The 17,731-nt window shown below is 37.0% G+C and overlaps 3 protein-coding genes and 1 pseudogene across 3 annotated transcripts; 3 read left to right on the top strand and 1 right to left on the bottom strand.

Annotated features, from left to right (window-relative positions):
• The first annotated feature begins 2,733 nt into the window (after positions 1 to 2,733).
• Positions 2,734 to 4,753, top strand: LOC121797766. The gene is made up of 2 exons (XM_042196473.1): positions 2,734 to 2,869; positions 3,780 to 4,753. The coding sequence occupies exon 2, from the start codon at positions 3,803 to 3,805 to the stop codon at positions 4,601 to 4,603; it is 801 nt and encodes a 266-aa protein (XP_042052407.1). The 5' UTR covers positions 2,734 to 2,869; positions 3,780 to 3,802; the 3' UTR covers positions 4,604 to 4,753.
• A 643-nt stretch (positions 4,754 to 5,396) lies between these two features.
• On the top strand, positions 5,397 to 7,018 carry LOC121797996 (peroxidase 11-like). The gene is made up of 4 exons (XM_042196804.1): positions 5,397 to 5,761; positions 5,839 to 6,030; positions 6,121 to 6,286; positions 6,365 to 7,018. Exons 1-4 carry the CDS (start codon positions 5,534 to 5,536, stop codon positions 6,790 to 6,792), a joined length of 1,014 nt encoding a protein of 337 aa, XP_042052738.1. The 5' UTR covers positions 5,397 to 5,533; the 3' UTR covers positions 6,793 to 7,018.
• A 134-nt stretch (positions 7,019 to 7,152) lies between these two features.
• LOC121797995 lies at positions 7,153 to 9,407 on the top strand (annotated as a pseudogene).
• Positions 9,408 to 9,529: 122 nt separating this feature from the next.
• LOC121797994 (protein NSP-INTERACTING KINASE 2-like) lies at positions 9,530 to 12,665 on the bottom strand. Its single transcript, XM_042196803.1, has 11 exons — positions 12,281 to 12,665; positions 12,081 to 12,207; positions 11,921 to 11,992; positions 11,709 to 11,852; positions 11,557 to 11,628; positions 11,418 to 11,477; positions 11,250 to 11,335; positions 11,003 to 11,155; positions 10,575 to 10,913; positions 10,130 to 10,509; positions 9,530 to 10,053 (listed from the first exon to the last, which is right to left on the bottom strand). Exons 1-11 carry the CDS (start codon positions 12,369 to 12,371, stop codon positions 9,733 to 9,735), a joined length of 1,845 nt encoding a protein of 614 aa, XP_042052737.1. The 5' UTR covers positions 12,372 to 12,665; the 3' UTR covers positions 9,530 to 9,732.
• Positions 12,666 to 17,731: the final 5,066 nt, after the last annotated feature.

Here is a 17,731-nt window from a genome sequence, read left to right as displayed (position 1 = left end):
TTCATCTTCGACAATCATGTTGTGCATGATAATACATGCGTACATGATATCAGCAATGCATTGGACATCCCACAAACGCGTTGGACCCTTAATTGCCGCCCATCGAGACTGGAGCACACCAAATGCGCGCTCCACGTCCTTGCACGCCGACTCCTGCTGTGCCGCAAAGTAGGCCTTCTTCGCATCTCCTGGGCATCGGATCGTCTTCACAAAGACGGGCCACCTAGGGTATATCCCATCCGCCAAGTAGTAGCCCATATCATGTTGGTTGCCGTTGGCGACAAAACTGATGGCCGGACCGACGCCCTGACACTGCTCGTTGAAAAGTGGCGACGAGTTGAGGACGTTGAGGTCGTTGTTCGAACCAGCTATCCCAAAATACGCGTGCCAAATCCAAAGCCGGTAATCAGCTACGGCCTCCAGGATCATCGTGGGATTCTTTCCCTTGTAGCCGGACGTGTAGAACCCCTTCCAGGCTGCGGGACAGTTCTTCCAGTCCCAATGCATACAATCTATGCTGCCTAACATACCCGGGAACCCATGCTGACTCCCGTGCATCCGCAACAGATCTTGGCAGTCTTCGGGGGTAGGCTTTCGCAGATACTGATCACCGAATACTTCTATCACTCCCAGACAGAAATTCTTCAGACATTGCAAGGCAGTCGTCTCACCGATGTGGAGATACTCGTCCCACATGTCTGCCGCGCCTCCGTAGGCCAACTGCCGGATTGCCGCAGTGCACTTTTGAATAGGTGTGTGGCCGGGTCTGCCAGACGCATCGTGTCTGAAGCGGAAATACAGATATCGAGACTCCAAAGCGTTGACAATACGCATAAACAAGTTCCTGGTCATCCTAAAACGACGCCTGAAAAGGTTGGCGTTGAACCGAGGCTCCTGTGCAAAGTAGTCTTCGTATAGGCGCTGATGTGCAGCTACGTGATCCCGATCAATCACACTGCGGCGGTGGACCACTGGGGGAGGTCGAGGTATCGCCGGTTGCAAGGCCCTTTCCATCCATTGGTTTATCGCGTTGGTCGTATAGGCGTCCAACGCCTCGGCCATTCGACGTTCGTACTCCTCAGCATCCCCTCCGCTACCACCACTACTACCACCAGCATTACTCATTTTGCGTTGTTGATCTTGAACAGAAATTAAGATAGAGAGAGTACTCGTTAAAACAAGTGGTGCGAATGAAAATGACGAACAAATCGCGTATATATAGTGTTTCGGAAAAAAAAATTTATTTTTTCGCGCTAGGCGGTGCGCTGGGCGATCCGGGCGCTGCAATAGCGCCGAACGGACCGCCCAGCCGACCTCCCAGCGCTGCGCGGTTTCTCTCTCCACTCAGCCGCTGGGCGGCTGCAATAGACAGCCCAGCGAACCGCCCAGCGCCGGCGCTCGGCTGGGCGGTCGCTGGGCGCCTATTGTGGATGGTCTTACTAAGTGAAATTTTAAAAAATCCGATCAGTCCAACTCAACAAAAATAAATAATTTTTATAAAAACAATGAGAAATATATAGTACTCCGCCCATTCCTAATACATAATTATATTGTCATTTTAATTTAATTAGTTTTAATATATACTATGATAAATATGTTTTATTAATTTATTTCATTTATATTTTATGATAAAACTAATGGAGTATAGAGGAGTGGAATTTAAATTTCACTAATTTTTGTCCATCTATATTCATTCCCATTTCTTAAAAATCAAGCTATTAAGATTTTCATTAACGGAGATGAAGTATTACTAAATGATAAAAGCCGACAAGGCAATCCTATCCGGCCCAATATATAGCTAGGTTGGCCCATGTTTTAAATAGGCTAAAATATGTAGGCCCAATCTTATTTTCTTGAGCTCGTGTAGGGTTGGTATGAATATTTTACGCCACTATGTAGGCCCATTTTTATTGTATAATGTTTCTTTGTAGTCTCTCAATTTCTTGTTAATTGAGGTATTTTTTTTATTATGGAGATCAAAATTACTATGTTAAGTGAATGATCAATAAAATAAAAGAGAATGTAATTTTTACCAAAAATAAAAATGACTCAATTATATTAAAATTTTCTAAAATAAAAAATGACAAGTAACCAAGATCAGAGGTAATATAGACTATAGAGCACTTTTACCCTTTGAATCCTTTAACGTAATTATTGGTATGTTTCTAATTTGTAATCTTTAAAAAAGCGGGGTTTGTGTTTGTAAAATGTATCATCAATATTGATAATACTTGTATGTTGAAATCTAGTGCTTTTCTATGTAGGTATGTATTGATTCGAAATTTGGAAGTATAGTTCTATTACCAAATAATGTCTTTACCAAAAAAATGTACTATCATCAATATTGATAGTACTTGTATGGTAAAAATACAATATGTTGAAATCTAGTGTTTTCGTATAGTGAGGATTGTTTCCAAAATCGAAATTTCCATGATTTTAACCTAAGCTTTAGTTTTCGAGAAAATGTTACTATAGGAAGAGAGCAACTAGTACACGAGGCAATGAAATACAATATCGTTTGTAATCGTTATTCTCCATCTATTAAATCAAAGGTTTAAATTATCATGAAGCAGATGGTAAATTAGGAGTATTAATCATCCTTAAATAGTACCATAAAATTAGCATTTCATGAATTTAAAATAAACAGAAACCTTTAAAATTATTTAAATTTTATAAATGTATTTATATTTTAAAAGCATAAAACTAGTAGTACTCCATTTCTTGCCACAAAAGCTTTTGTTGAGCGATATATTTCTTTGATTATTTAATTTTACAGATCTTATTTCTCTCATCAACGCACAGCCGACCTTCTCCGATTCCCTGTCGCCGTCGCCTTCGCCTTCGCCGTCGCCGCCGCTCCTTCAGCTAGGTTTGTGCTGCGCCTTTTCTAATAATTCTGTTTTAATTTCATGAATGCGATGAGTTTTTCTTTCTCGTCAAGATAGGCCTATTGATCTCTTTGTTCTTCTCTGAACGAAATGTTGGCTGTAAGTGATGAGATTTTTATCGTTAAATGTTCTATCTGCTTATCCGTTAATGATTTTCCAGCTACAACAAATTATTTTGTTCTATAGTGTAGCTTAGTGGCTAAGTAGGATTCTGCAGCTGAAATTGTATCTCTCTAGGAGAAAACCCTAGTTTTATTTGGAAATAATTCTGTTGTTGCTTATTCGTGCTCGGAGATAATCATAGTTTGGGCAAATGACTGTTTCTTTCCTTAGTAGACTCTGTTTTAGCTTCAATCGTTTTCATGCCAATACCATCATAGTATGTATGCTCTGTTCGGTGGCTTGAGTTTAACATGAAAAATCTTCTTGTTTCATTTTCAATTTAAATCATTTATTGTAAAATAGTGATCGGATGTGTAACAATCCATTTGGCTGAATAACAACTTTGCAGTTTCGACTCAGCCATGTCTGAAGTGCAGTTACTAATTTCTGCTGTAGGTGTTTTCACTCAATTTTGTAGTAGAATGTTGTAAGAAGAAATGGTTGTATAGACAAGCTTTTTGTTGCTTATGATTTATGAATATGATGCAACCTCGAATACAGTGGGATATTTCATCTAATTTCTTGAGGCCATCTAATATCACTGCTAAAAACAAAATATATAGGATGTGGAACATTTTTTTAGAGCATAGATTACGACATGTTGATTGATAAGTAGCTTATTAAGCTTTGTGAACTTCATTTCACTTATATAATCTGTTTTGATGCTCAAATGTACATGAGCATAAGTTGATATATTTGTTGCATGTTGCATGTTGCATGAATTCGCAGGGTACAGGACTGGGATAAACAAGATGGACGATGTGATAACAGACATTCCACCTCCCTCAAGACTTCTTTTGGAAGATCTAAACAACTTCACTCCACCACCACCTTCGCTTCCATCTCCGTTTTTGGTGTTTTCATGTGCTAATTTAAAGAAAAACTTCTCCCCCTCACTTCTCCTCATTGCCATGTCTTCCCCATCTCTTCACCTCTTACACCACTTGTCCTCCAAAAATCTCATTGGGACACTTATTCTCCCCGAGATCCCTTTAGCTGGAAACTCTGTTAAGCCTTCACTTCGAAACAAATCATGCAACATATATGCCCTCAATGAAGCTGATAAAATGATCATGATCGTCCTGGTTCAGTACTCTGTTACTTCAGAGAGAGCTAATGCAGTGGCTAGGTTGCTGATTGGTGAAAAGATCACACCTCAGAGGGTTTTGATTCTGGATTCTGTTCAAAGCCACAATTTTCGTGGCAGGCTATCTCCTGACGAGACCATTGCCTTCAAGCTGGAGACGTCACTGGAAAGAAAACATTCTGATGGCAATGCTTCTTTCGTCAAAGGTATGGATTACTATCCATCAGGAAGCATGGTAGATGGCTTGGCTGCTGCTCTGTTGAGTCGTTGTCAATTGAAGAAGATCAAGGGAACTTTATGCCTTTCATGGCCTGATTTTGGTACTCCAGTGATGTCCCTGGTCAAGTCTCTCTTGGTTGGGAATGTCTTATCAGGCGTAAACTACACCATTGATGAGGACTACGAGAAGGCGTATCTGAAGTTGAGCCGGAGAAAGGATCGCACTGATTCCGACCTGTATACGTGATGTATGAGTCCTTAGAAGCAAAACGATGTCACTGGATCATGTTTGTTTTTTTGTACTTTCAGTTTTCCTCCCTTTTTAGGCCATCAAAGTTGACATTGTTGTTATCATGCACTTATTTTCATCAATATAGTAGCTACAACTTCATCTTCATGCCAACTTAATTTCTGAATGTTCATTTTTAACTTGTGACCAAAATTTCCTTGATCTGAAACTGCTTGGAAATCAAGAATTATACATAGGTGTCTTTGTGTAAGAATCAAGACAACTATTTTTCTTGTACCTGAATTAATTTCAACATTTCGTATTGAAATTGAATTTATGTGTGACAAATTTATAGTTATAGTATTAACATGTACTATCAAATTTGAACAAGTAACTAGTAGCTTCTCTTATAGCATATAGTTACATCAAGAATCCATTTTTTTGTGTTTTTTTTTTTGTTTTTAATCATTAACAAAATTCAAACTCTTTTTGTTAGTCCACCTTAGATCATGCATCCAACGAACAAACTCCTTTTTTTTTTGTTATCAAGCGGTTAGGAAATTTTTGGATATCCTCAACAACATATAGCAAGACAGATTTTTTCTATTATATTTGACAGTAGAAAAGTTGAAGGGGTAAAACATCCATCATTATATTACAAGAAAAATAAGCCAAACACTTAGGTTTGGTTGCTTGCCCAAATTTTATGTACAGCTGATTAAAAGGTACTACAACCCTATTATTTGGTTTGGGAGATCCCACCAACCAGACTGATAGTAGTTACATCCTCTCTTGACTAAACACTTTCACAACTTTTTACTCAAACAAAATACAGCCATTGTTTGAATTTATGTGCTAAGTCTCACTTATATAATACATGCTCAAAAAGGCTTTCTTGACAATCTCTCTGTCTCTGAAACAATCCAACAAATTAGATTTAGCAAGAAAATGTCTGCTTCTCTTCACTCCCAAGGGCTCATTCTGCAACTGCTCATCTTGGCTCTTAGCATATTAACCTTGCACGCAAGTGAGCCGCCTCTAACCTTAGATTACTACAAATCAACGTGCCCCTCCGTGCTTGAAGTAGTCCAGAAAGAAATGGAATGCGCGGTGCTCTCTGATCCGCGCAATGCAGCCTTGATCCTGCGATTGCATTTCCACGACTGCTTCGTTCAGGTCACCTTCTTGACACCCACACTACAACATTGGTACAGCGAGTTTTTGTGACACTCTTTCGATTCATATTGATGCAGGGGTGCGATGCATCAGTGCTGCTGGATGACACAATCACACTTCAGGGTGAGAAGAAGGCGTCCAACAACATACATGCCTTGAAGGGGTTCAGAATCATTGACAGGATCAAGAACAGGCTCGAGTCCGACTGCCCTGCTACAGTCTCCTGTGCTGACATCCTCACCATTGCTGCTAGAGATGCAGTCATCTTGGTACAAACCTCTATATATACACATACAAATTACACATTTCACTAAACTAAGCATCAAGATTTCAACTTTTTTTCAATTTTGATGGTGCAGGTTGGTGGACCTTACTGGCCTGTTCCACTAGGCAGGAAGGACTCAAAAACTGCAGGCTATGCTCTCAGTGATGCTAACCTTCCCACCGCAGACGACGGCCTTCCCTCCATTATCTCAAAGTTCATCTATCAAGGCCTCTCTGTCACTGACATGGTTGCTCTTTCTGGTAAGAAACACATCAGTTTTTTATTCCATGTATGGTTATGATGGAATATGGATAATACTATGCATGTTGTTGTGGTAGGGGCTCATACTATCGGCATGGCTCGTTGCGTGAACTTCAGGGACAGAATCTACGGAGACTTCTCTACAACTGCAGGAACAAATCCAACCTCAAAGAGCTATCTGAGCAAACTGAAATCAGTGTGCTCACCTATAAAGGGATCATCGGACCAGAACGAATCAGCCATGGACTACGTCACGCCCAATCTGTTCGACAACTCCTACTACCAGATGCTGCTGAGGGGAGAGGGGCTGATCAATTCGGATCAAGAACTTTACTCCAGTGTTCTAGCAGTTGAGACCAAGAAACTTGTCCAAAAATATGCTGAAAATGCAGTTGCCTTCTTCGAACAGTTCGCGGAATCTATGGTGAAATTGGGGAATATAACGAATGCTGATACTTATACTAATGGAGAAGTGAGGAGGAACTGCAGATTTGTCAACACTTGAAGCCTTCCTGCAAGAATGAAGTTGATGCATCTACTTATTTCATTATTTTTGTTTTCACCACAAACATTTCTTGTATAAGTATACCACTTCGGTTTGAATCAAAATTTCTACTTTTTTTAGAGTTTATGTTGTTTTGATTATGATCAAAATTTCGACTTTTTTTTGGAGTTGATGTTTCCTTTGATTATGATGTTCAACTCAACTTTTTCCCTTGTTGCCAAAATCAGTATTTTTGTTTCTTATACTTCATAATTTAGACTTCAAAATATAAATGAAAATTAAATAAAAGTAGAGGTAATTAAAAATTACAATAATCGTTACAAATTTTGGGAAAAAACGATAAAAACTTGCCTCCTTAAACGCACGCAAATCGACGTAGCTGCTGCCTGCCCATTTCATAGCAACTCTCTTCCGCCGACTGGCAAAACAATTTCGAGCTTCCATCAATTGCTACAAGTGCCCCAATTCTAATATCATTTCATCAGTCGCGATTGATTTCTCAAGGTACATTTCGTTTCGACGGTTTCTTATTTGAGCTGTCTCAATAGTCAAGATTCCATTTCTTTGTGCGATTTCGTTGAGTGTAAATTGGATTTCCTTCGAGACAGTAATTTATCAGCGATTAGTAGTTGGTGAGAAAGTTGAGATTTTTTGTAGAAATTGGATTAATATGACCACCTCTTGCGTGTTTCTCGAAGTGTGGAGTCTTTATGCTTGCAATTATTTTAGGGCTATTTTTTTTATTCTTTATGCTTGTAGAGGGATTGAGAAAGATCTAGTTTCTGGGAATTTCTTGTTTCTCTGCTAGTTTCGAATCATGAATCGTGATCACTGATCATATACAACTCTAATGAAGGTATTTGTAATACTTGTTTTATGCTCAAACTATTCCATGAAAAAACATGGTTTTCAAGATTTATAGATAAAATAGGGATTTATAATGAGTTCTGCGTATAATTTGTTTTTGTTTTGTATCATCATGCTCAAACTATACCTTGATTGAATCTTGATCATATACTAATGCTGATGGAGATATTTGCAAATAGGATTTCTTTCGATCTGACTATGATTGAAGTGGAAAAGGATTCAGTGCGGGATTTGATTAGTGATTTGCCAGATAGCATTGTAGAAACCATACTCACAAAGCTTCCAATCAAGGATGTTGTGAGAACAAGCATCTTATCTACAAGGTGGAGGTATAGATGGGCCTCAATAACCAATCTTGTGTTTGATGACAGAGGTGTGGCCGAGTATGAGGAAATTGTGCATTTTATACAGAAGTTTTTGCTTCTTCATGATGGTCCAATTCACAAGTTTTCTGTCCAGTCTTCTTATATGCGCGGCTCGGCTGAGGTTGATCAGTGGTTTCTCTTTCTCTCGAGGAGAGAGGCCAAAGAGTTGATCATTGAATTAGGAGAGGACGAGTGGTTTAGGGCGCACTCTAGCCTTTTCTCTTTCAAACATCTGACACGCTTGGAGCTTGTTCATTGTGAGTTGTGCCCCCCGCCTGATTTCAAAGGCTTCATGTGGTTGAAACACATTGATTTTCAGCAGGTTGTGTTCCCGCAAGATGATTATGATCGCCTCATTGCGGGTTGCCCCCTCCTTGAGACTCTGACACTGCCATCCTATGATAGCATAGAGTTGACTATCCATGCTCCAAACCTCAAGTACTTGACTGTGGATGGTGAATTTATGGAATTATGTCTTGCACACACCCCACTTTTGGTTGCTGTGAATATAAATCTATATATGAGTGATCATATTGTTGAGCACTTGGAACAAAGCTCTAGCTGCAATTTAGACAAGTGTTTCTTGGTGGTGCTGCCAAGCTCGAGAGGCTGGTTGGGAAGGTGTACTTTGTCAAGGTATTATGTGACCTCGTTAATCTAGTAACACATTAGATGATTTTCCATCCGATATGTTGTGTAGTTAATAGTTGTAGTTTTGAGAAACTTGTAGCAGTCAATTTAAAAGTATAAACTCATGAATCCCTTTATTTTCAGTTTGTGAGCGTAGGTATTGGCCATGGACGTAGTCTAATGACTTATCACCATTTGAAGTATATCGAGTTATATGAAGTTAGCTTTGAAGACCTTAAGGAAGTATCCGTTGTGCTTCAACTGATTGTAAATTCTCCTCTTTTGAAGACGCTACAGGTCTCAGTAAGTTTGCTCGACTAGCATAAATTAGATGCACCTATCTATTAGCAGCTCGTTTATGTTCACACATGAATGTAGGTTTCTACAGCTTCTCGCACAAAAGTTGAGCCCGAGGACTTGCAGTTCTGGGACAAGAACGCATTTGATGATGCCACATTGCATGAGTTGAAGACCGTGAAGTTGAGTGATGTGTCTGGCATGCCCGTTGAAATGGGGTTTATCAAGTTTTTGCTTGAACATTCACCCTGTCTTGAAGAAATGACTATTAGACCTACTAACATGACAGATGCAAGTGTGTCTATGTTAGTTGAGTTGGCGAGCTTTCGACGCGCTTCTCCACAAGCATCTGTTGTTTTCATTCATGATCCAATGTGATTTCTGCTATGTAACTTGTGCATATCAAACTTCATGTTGGTTTTTGCCTAATAATTGAAGTTCAGATTTTCTCTAAAATCTAAATTATTCTTTCTTTGTGATTAGCCTTTTTATTAACAATTTAAAAGTGCGGCCATTTTAGTAAAAGAAAGTTTTATGATGATAAAATAAAGGCAAATTTGGTGGAACAGAAGAGTATATGATATAACTCTACTCGCATAGTATATAGTTGAGAAAGGGGACGAATATACATTAGGGAAATTAAATATCAGACCCTCTCATGTAGATAAACTGGGCTTCCTTATAACATTATTTTTACAACTTGCAACCTCCAAAACTGGACTCTCCTTGTTTGATTTTGTTTGGCCTGCAAAATTTTGGTGTTATTGTAGAATAGGATCCATCATCTAGGTCCAGAGAGCTCCGTTGCCTGAACCAGTATCGATGAATCATCTGTAAGATCAGAGTATCTCTGGGAAGCTGAGAAGTCATTAGCCCTGCACCTAGTTGTCTCTGCTCTCTGCGACGCCTCCCATTTCTCTGCCAGCCCGTCTCCTTCCAGCATCCTCACCACTTCCGACATCTTCGGCCTATGCAAGGGGAGGTATTGGGTGCACAACAAGGCCACCTGCACCATCTCCTCCAGCTCAATCCGGTCATAGTTGCTTTTAAGATCCTTGTCCACTAGCATGTCTAGCTTCTTTTCTTGATGGATCTTCTTCACCTATATACCAACCAGTATGCTTGTTAGAAAACAACATTGGAATTGAAGTTAGTTGGTTGGTTAGTTGGTTGCTCACCCAATCAAGCATGGCTCCTTTCTGGTTTGCTGCTTTGCCAAATTCTAGTGCCCTTTGGCCAGTGATGAGTTCTAGCAGAAGAATCCCGAATCCGAAAACATCTGTTTTGTCAGAGGATTGGCCTGTGGACAAGTACTCCGGTGCTATGTGCCCCACTGTGCCACGGACAGCTGTGGTAACGTGTGAATCGCGGTGATCAAGAAGCTTTGCTAGCCCGAAATCACCCACCACTGCCTCAAAGTAGTCATCAAGTAGTATGTTAGCCGCCTTGACGTCTCTGTGAATGATCTTCGGATCACATTGCTCGTGAAGGTATAGCAAACCCCTTGCTGCCCCCAAAGCTATCCTTTTTCTTGTACTCCAATCCAGTGATGGTTTCCCTGCATTTTATAGCATATCTGTTTAGTCTAATCAAGAAAAGGGAAATCTTGCATCATTCTTCTACCTTTGAGGCGCGAAGCAACGCTTCCATTGGACATGTAGGGATAGACAAGGAGCCTCTCTGTTGGGGTGATACAGAACCCGTAGAGGCGGAGGAGGTGCCTGTGGACAGCTAGGCTGATCATCTCCACCTCTGTCTGGAACTGGATCTCTCCGCCTCTGTTGTTTCCATCGTTAAGCCTCTTCACAGCCACGACTGAGCCATCGGGGAGGCACCCCTTGTAGACGTTGCCAAAACCGCCTTTCCCTATCAAGTGTTTGCTGCTGAAGTTGTGTGTTGCAGATTGGAGCTCTCTGAATTGGAACCTTTTTAGGTTGCCTAGGCACACTTCTTCATGTTGTTCTGAAATTTTTCAGGAGGGAATGAAAAAAAGGTTACTTTCCTCAAAATACATCAAGTTTTAAGTGATTGTATTTGGTGACAGTTGTTACCATGAAAATCAAAGAATATCTGCTTGTTGTGCTTGTGCCTCCACCACAGCAGGAAGCCAAATCCAAGAACCAGTAGGCAGATGCAGCCGAGGCTCGAGCCAAGGGCAAGCGCGACTCTGTGGCTATCCGGGCTCGATGACGATGGCTGAGGAACTTCCCCAATGGATGAAAAGTAAGAGATCATAAAAAAAATGGATATGACTAAAACAAACCAGTAACAAAATATTTTATGTCTATGAATTCTTACTCTGAGAGAAAGAGAGAGGCATTGGTACAGTGACATTGCAGTCTGGCTCCTTGCCAGTTGCACATATCATAGGATTTCCCAAAACACTGCAATAAGACATGAAAATCAACTTTACTTGAACATGGTAATCATGCTAAAATCCCATTAAATGAGTAAAAAACAACTTACTTGAATGTTGTTGCAAGAAGTTTTGGCACTGGCCCACTCAAATTATTGAATGACAAATCCCTTAAAATAGTAGAGAAATCATGAAAAACATATCAAAATCAATTCTTGCAGTATGCAAATAATGGAATTAGAAGCTTACAAAAATTTCAGCTGTGTCATGTTTCCCAAAGCCTGAGGAATAGTTCCAGTCAGACTGTTATTGTTCAACCTCCTATTTCCACCACAAACACACAAGTTAATGAAATGAAGAAAAATAAACTTGAGTTTGATGTCACAAAAAGAGGCGCTCACATATATCCAAGGCTTCTTAGGTGAGATAAAGAAAGAGGTATCTCTCCTGTGAGCAAATTATCTGAGAGATCAAGCTGTTGAAGCTTAGGGAGCTCTCCCAACTCAGGAGGTATTTCCCCAGTTATGTTATTGCCCTGCAACAGCCTACAAGCCAACAAATTCTGTTAAAAAAAGAACGTTACGAGTCGGTTAATGATGATTTCGATACTCACAGACTTGTGAGGTGTGTCAAGTTCCCAATACTTGTTGATATTTTCCCTGACAAACTTTGGCTGGGTATTGCTCTGCATCAATTAGCATAATGTATCATGCAAGAATGTGAAATTGATTTCAATTTTTTTTCATTTAGTAAGTGGGATTTGTTTAGCTTACAGTATGACAACATTATTTTGAAGACAGTTAACCATAGAAAAGGCACATGGATCAGCAGCATTCTCATCCCAGTTCAGAACTCCATGAGGATCAATCAGACACTTCTTTATATCCATCAAAGCCTCCACTAAACAAAAAAAATTGATCTTTGATGGACATGTATATGTAAGTTATAAATAATCAGAAAGAAATAAACTGACCTTCTAAGTTGACACCATTTGGTGTGAGCGTAGCCATGGAATAAGACCAGAAACAGAAGAAAGCCAGAAACAAGAAAACAGTGTTTTCCATTGAGGAAAATTTGGAATTCAGATATGAGGCTATTTTTTTTCTGAATAGAAACAAAGGAAAATAGTAATTTGTGAAGGGAATTTTCAGTTTCTTGTTAGTTTGAAGAAATCATAAAAAAAAATGCCAAAAACTAGAAACTTGGTGGTAAGCAAGTAACAGTACTCCTATTTTTGAAGCTTGCCATACTAGTTACTACTAATACTAATGCAGCAGCACTTGTTTCACAGATTGTCAGATTTTCCAAGAAAAAGAAAAGCTGAGGTTTTGTAACAAAAAGGGTGACCCACCACTTGTCCATCAAAGTTGCAAGAAAAGAATATATAGATAGCCATATTTATTGTTTTTTAAATGAATTTAGATAAAGCAGGAATCCTCCAATCATAGTGCAACATCAAAGAATTTGAACTGCAAAAACAAAGTGGATGGGCTCCTCAGTGATGTTAAATTTTGAGAATCTTGTCACACTTTTGCCCCCCTAATGTTTTTCGAATATTATTCGAACTTGTTACCATATTATACAATGGTCGATATTAATAGTGTATTTTATATTGATGATGTCATTTTACGCATGTGGATGTAATTTTTTTGTCTTCTAAATTCATGTAGGGGAAGAACATAGTACTATATTTGTGTTAAAAGATGCACATCTTCATTTTATTCTTAAATGAATTAAATTATGGGTTTTATAAATAAAATATACTCCTAATTCAAACTGAAAAATGTAGTACTACAAGTTTAGAAAGATTGGTATAAATATAATCATGCTGTGGATTGTCTTTGGATTGAGTGTAAGAAAGACAACATGCGTATTGGGATTTGGATATTTCATTGCATTACTGTTTCTCTAATGTCTGAATCCAACATTCCCACTGTTTGTCGCTTATAAAATTCTTTTTTCAATTTTGAAATAAATAAACTATTTATTACTACTAATCCAACACGAATATAAATAAGTTCAATAATGTTGCTAGCATTACTTTTAAATGAAGGGAAAAGATAAACGTACATAAATTCTACGTACATGATGTCCTTAATTTTTTAATTTAACCGAATCGGTTTTGTTTAAACTGGTTTATTATTAATTATATTGTTTCCTTACTAAATTACCCTTATTATATTTTACATTCTAAAAAACAGTAATCTTAATATTTAAGTATCTCATCAAATTAATTCACCATATCTAAAATTAATCAGTGATACCACCAAAACTAATGGTGTGTTATTCAATAAAATTAGGAGTTTAACAAAAAAATGGGGATAAATAAGATTTATCGAAAATTTTATTCTAGTAATACTATTTTTAATTTTTTGTTTTCATTTTATTGGAGAATGGGATTAATGATATAATAGGTTGCTCGTTTGATCTTTATTCATCAAGTGAGTGTGCAGCTATATTAGTATAATAAGTTTCTCTCTTCAATTATGTACTGTAATTTATTTGCTTCTTCTTTTGCAGTGGAGTGGATTCCCATTCATCCAAGAATTTTGCTTTTGCTTCTGCTTCTGCTTCGTGATTCCTTTTTTAGTTGATTTCTAAAAGCTTAATCATAACAAAGAAACGTAATTATTACTTTGGTCAATGGCCAGACAAAGAAGTTGGTCCAATTGCATCATTGCATACTTGGTAAAATATTGTGTTTTTTGTCTAAGTTTAGTGGTTTTCCTTACATATATCTGTATGCAAGAAAAAAATTAGTTATTATGAATAGATACGGAAAGCACATTTATATACAGTCATTTAAATCATAAATGTTGATCACAATTTCATATTTTATTTTTAAATATTACTATTATTTTATCAAAATTTGATCAAATTTAAATTATTATACCTAGCTAGCTCTAAATTAATTAATTGCTACTCAATCACTCATTGTGAATAAAGATAAATGTCAAACCTTAAGCAGAAAAGGAAATGAATGATGTGCCTCGAAGACTTCATATTTTTGTTATTGCGATTTAGATTTAGAAGATTTCAAATTTTATTGCTTGATTATTTCGAATTAGCAGATATGGGCTCGAGTTAATCGGCCTTCCCGTATAACCCAGATATTTTATAAAGACAGGTTATTCAATTAAACTTCTCACACCACTCCTATTGAATTAACATTGAATACTAGTATAAATTATTAAATGAAAAATCAGCTTCAATTTCGACCTAAAGAGAATGGATGAGTACTTATATATATGTAAAAGTTGCACTTTATAACACGTGCAAGATGGACATGATGAGTTGATTTACACATTATTTGATTGTCTTATATTCGCTCTAAATTTATGAAAAATGTAAAGAAGTTTATATACTCCTATATAAATTGGATTAGTACATGTCATAACTAAAATTTACTACTCCCTATTTTATTCTTTATAACAACTCTTAAATCATGAATATATGTTAATTGGTTATTTATAACTAGATCTGGTTGGTGGTCCATCAACTAGTTTCGTATTTTAATTTATTTTTTTGCTCGTGTGTTTCGTTATTAATGTTGAATCATGAATATATGTTAATCGGCCTCTCCCTCTCCCTCTCATGACTCCCCAAAAAGAGGAATTGGAGCAAATTAAATACTCCTTACTAGTCAAAGAATTGGTGTGTGGGACACACATAATAATCATCATGGAAGATTTGATCTTACTGAGTGGAACCCAAATGAGTATTAAATTATTGCCTCTTTCCATTAATTTTGGTTTGGTTTGAATGGAAGCTAGTTATAAAAACATCTGTTGCACCAACCCATTTTTTTATTTATCATTATATACAATAAATAAATAAATAAACCTTCATCTGAAATAATCTTGACTTTCCCTTAATTCAATATATCAAGCAATTTCTCTTGTGAAAAAATTATTATTCCACCCTGAAAATAATAAAGTTACTTGTACTCGTCAGAATATTTGTTATGCCACTAACGAAAAAATTCATCCATCGTTTTTTCACTTCCCAACTCTATAGAGATCGAAGAGACAAGAAAAATGGAATCAATATTGGTATATTTTTGTACTTAAAATAAAATATTTGGCTTGTTCGAGAAAAAATGGGCATCTAAATGAAAGGGAGGGTCGTCGCCCCACCTGCAAATTATTTAAAGAAAATAAGAACTTATTCCCATTACATAATTTGAAACTTTTCAATAGTTTTTAACCCTTTTAATTAAGCTTAGGATTCCTCCACATTTCATTCCCTACCAATTACATTTTATTATTCTAAATTGATAAGTCTATGAAGTGAACAATAAAGGCGTGAAACTTCATATTCCACCATGATAGAAACTTATACAATTATATCTTTCCTTGTTCTAATCTGCGGTAAAATATCATCTGAAACCCTAAAATGAAAACAAGTCTATCTTTGGCTTAATTACGTGACATAAGAGATTTAATTCAATAATTTTGAGGTTGTATCCTAATTTCAAGAAAAACATCTGAAAAGTAAATGAGAAGATTGAGATTGAGATGCAAATGTTCTAACAAGGTTTTGTGTTGTATCTTATTATGTCATTCCTAAGTCCTAACGCATTAAAAAAGTTGAAAATTCGGCCCCTATAATTTATTTTGCTATTTTTATTTTCCATTCGAGATATTACTTCAATATTATAATCATCGAACCGGCATTTTTGCTTTATTAGAAATATTCTTGATAATTAATGGAGTACAACTTTCGCCTTGATCACCAATTTAAATATATACCCCTTTCGTCCCGGAATAGGAGTTTTATTTAATTATGACATAAGTTTTAAAAAATGTAAAAAAAATGGGTTGAATAAGTTTGTGGGATATGAGTCTCACTTTTATATATATATATATATATATCATATGCCAAAATAAGACTCTTATTGTGGGATTGGGGAGGATGTAGTAGCATATAAGAATATAAAGGCGGCGATGAATCGTCCATATCAAAACGAGATCGACTAGAGAAATGTGCTTAGTTATTCCTCGAGAAAAAAATAATGAAATAGCGTTACGGTGAAATTTTGAATGCATTATTGAAGTATATAAATGAAAAATGTGTTGATGTACTACATATTAGTGGTAGTGTTGTGTGTTAGAAGACAAAATAATAGTAATAATAGTAGAGTAGAATGAAAAGATGGATTGACATGTAGTGCGATCACTTTATAAGAAGAAACAAAATGTTGTGCGGTTTAAAGGGAAGTTGGAGTTGGTTAGATTAGCACAAAACATCGCATTCGTGTCGTGTCGTGTCCTATATTTGGAGTTGTATATGGGCTGGCTGGCTGGCATCCACACACAACAAATAAGTTGCAAGATTGCTGGCATATATAGATATCATACTTTAATGCTATGCCTCCTTTTAAATAATCATCTTTCTAATCTAGTGCAAATCTCGTTTTGTACCCAACTTTGATTAAAAAAATCATTTTTCACCAATTTTTAATAGACAAGGACTCTTATCTCATTCTCAAGCTCCTTTGGTGCCCTCCTCCAATACACACTTCCATTCCATCCCTGACAGGAGTCATTGTTGTCATCTTTAAACACACCTCGTCATCTACGGAGGTGGTGCATCGATCCTCTAGCACACCCTCCCTCACCACTCACCACCCTACTCTACTCTACCCTATAGACTACACCCTTCTCGTTCTCTCTAGCTACATCCGCTCCGAGTTTGACCATGGCCGCCGCCCGCACATAAGTGTTCCACTATTCATACAATTACAACATTAAATTGAACTTTTTCTAATATAGTGTCCCATAAATTCAATACAACCTAGAATTATTATTATTATTATGTCTTGGACACGAACATAAATTTTGGGATGGATTTTTGGGCGGATCTCACGATTGTTTGTACTAAAACAATGCAATATTAATATTCCATTCATCATTAATAGATGCAGATTTTTAATAAAAGAGTATATATACTCAATAACTTCTTCCTTTATTTGGCACTGGTGGCTACATTGAATTTCAAATGGGTCAAAATCGGTATTAAATGGAGTGAGTGGGGACCCGGTTTCGCATACTTGCAATCTTAAATACGAAATGACATAAAAATAAGCGCATGCACGACAATAAAAGAACACGACCACTATTCCAAACACATAGGATTAAACTTTTCTTGGTACGATGAAATTAAATCAGAGTGAGAATCGAATAAAAATAGGGATTAAATGACATTTACTTTGTTGCATTCTCCTATCATAAAAGTAAATAAACCAAAATAAAAATAGAAATCATTTTTATTCTTTCATAAAAATAACTTTTGTAAACAGAAAGAAAAAGCATCCGAAGGGTCTATACAATTCAAATAGAAATTTATAAGTTCATGAGTCATGACAAACAGGACTCAGTCAAATTAAAAATTGAAGCGGAAAGAAATGTAAGTAGCCCAGATA

This window comes from Salvia splendens, chromosome 4, assembly GCF_004379255.2.
Source record: "Salvia splendens isolate huo1 chromosome 4, SspV2, whole genome shotgun sequence".
Lineage (NCBI taxonomy): Eukaryota > Viridiplantae > Streptophyta > Magnoliopsida > Lamiales > Lamiaceae > Salvia > Salvia splendens.
The sequence above is the reverse complement of the archived record's forward strand: the minus strand, read 5'-3'. Positions and strand labels throughout refer to the sequence as shown.

Excerpts from the sequence above, each read along its gene's own strand:
- LOC121797994 (XM_042196803.1), bottom strand. The coding sequence starts at position 12,371 with ATGGAAAACACTGTTTTCTTGTTTCTGGCTTTCTTCTGTTTCTGGTCT. Across the intron at positions 11,993-12,080 it reads CAAAATAATGTTGTCATACT|AGCAATACCCAGCCAAAGTT; the intron begins GTAAGCTAAACA and ends TAATTGATGCAG. Across the intron at positions 10,914-11,002 it reads GATATTCTTTGATTTTCATG|AACAACATGAAGAAGTGTGC; the intron begins GTAACAACTGTC and ends GAAAAATTTCAG.
- LOC121797766 (XM_042196473.1), top strand. The coding sequence starts at position 3,803 with ATGGACGATGTGATAACAGACATTCCACCTCCCTCAAGACTTCTTTTG.
- LOC121797996 (XM_042196804.1), top strand. The coding sequence starts at position 5,534 with ATGTCTGCTTCTCTTCACTCCCAAGGGCTCATTCTGCAACTGCTCATC. Across the intron at positions 6,031-6,120 it reads CTAGAGATGCAGTCATCTTG|GTTGGTGGACCTTACTGGCC; the intron begins GTACAAACCTCT and ends TTGATGGTGCAG. Across the intron at positions 6,287-6,364 it reads TGACATGGTTGCTCTTTCTG|GGGCTCATACTATCGGCATG; the intron begins GTAAGAAACACA and ends TTGTTGTGGTAG.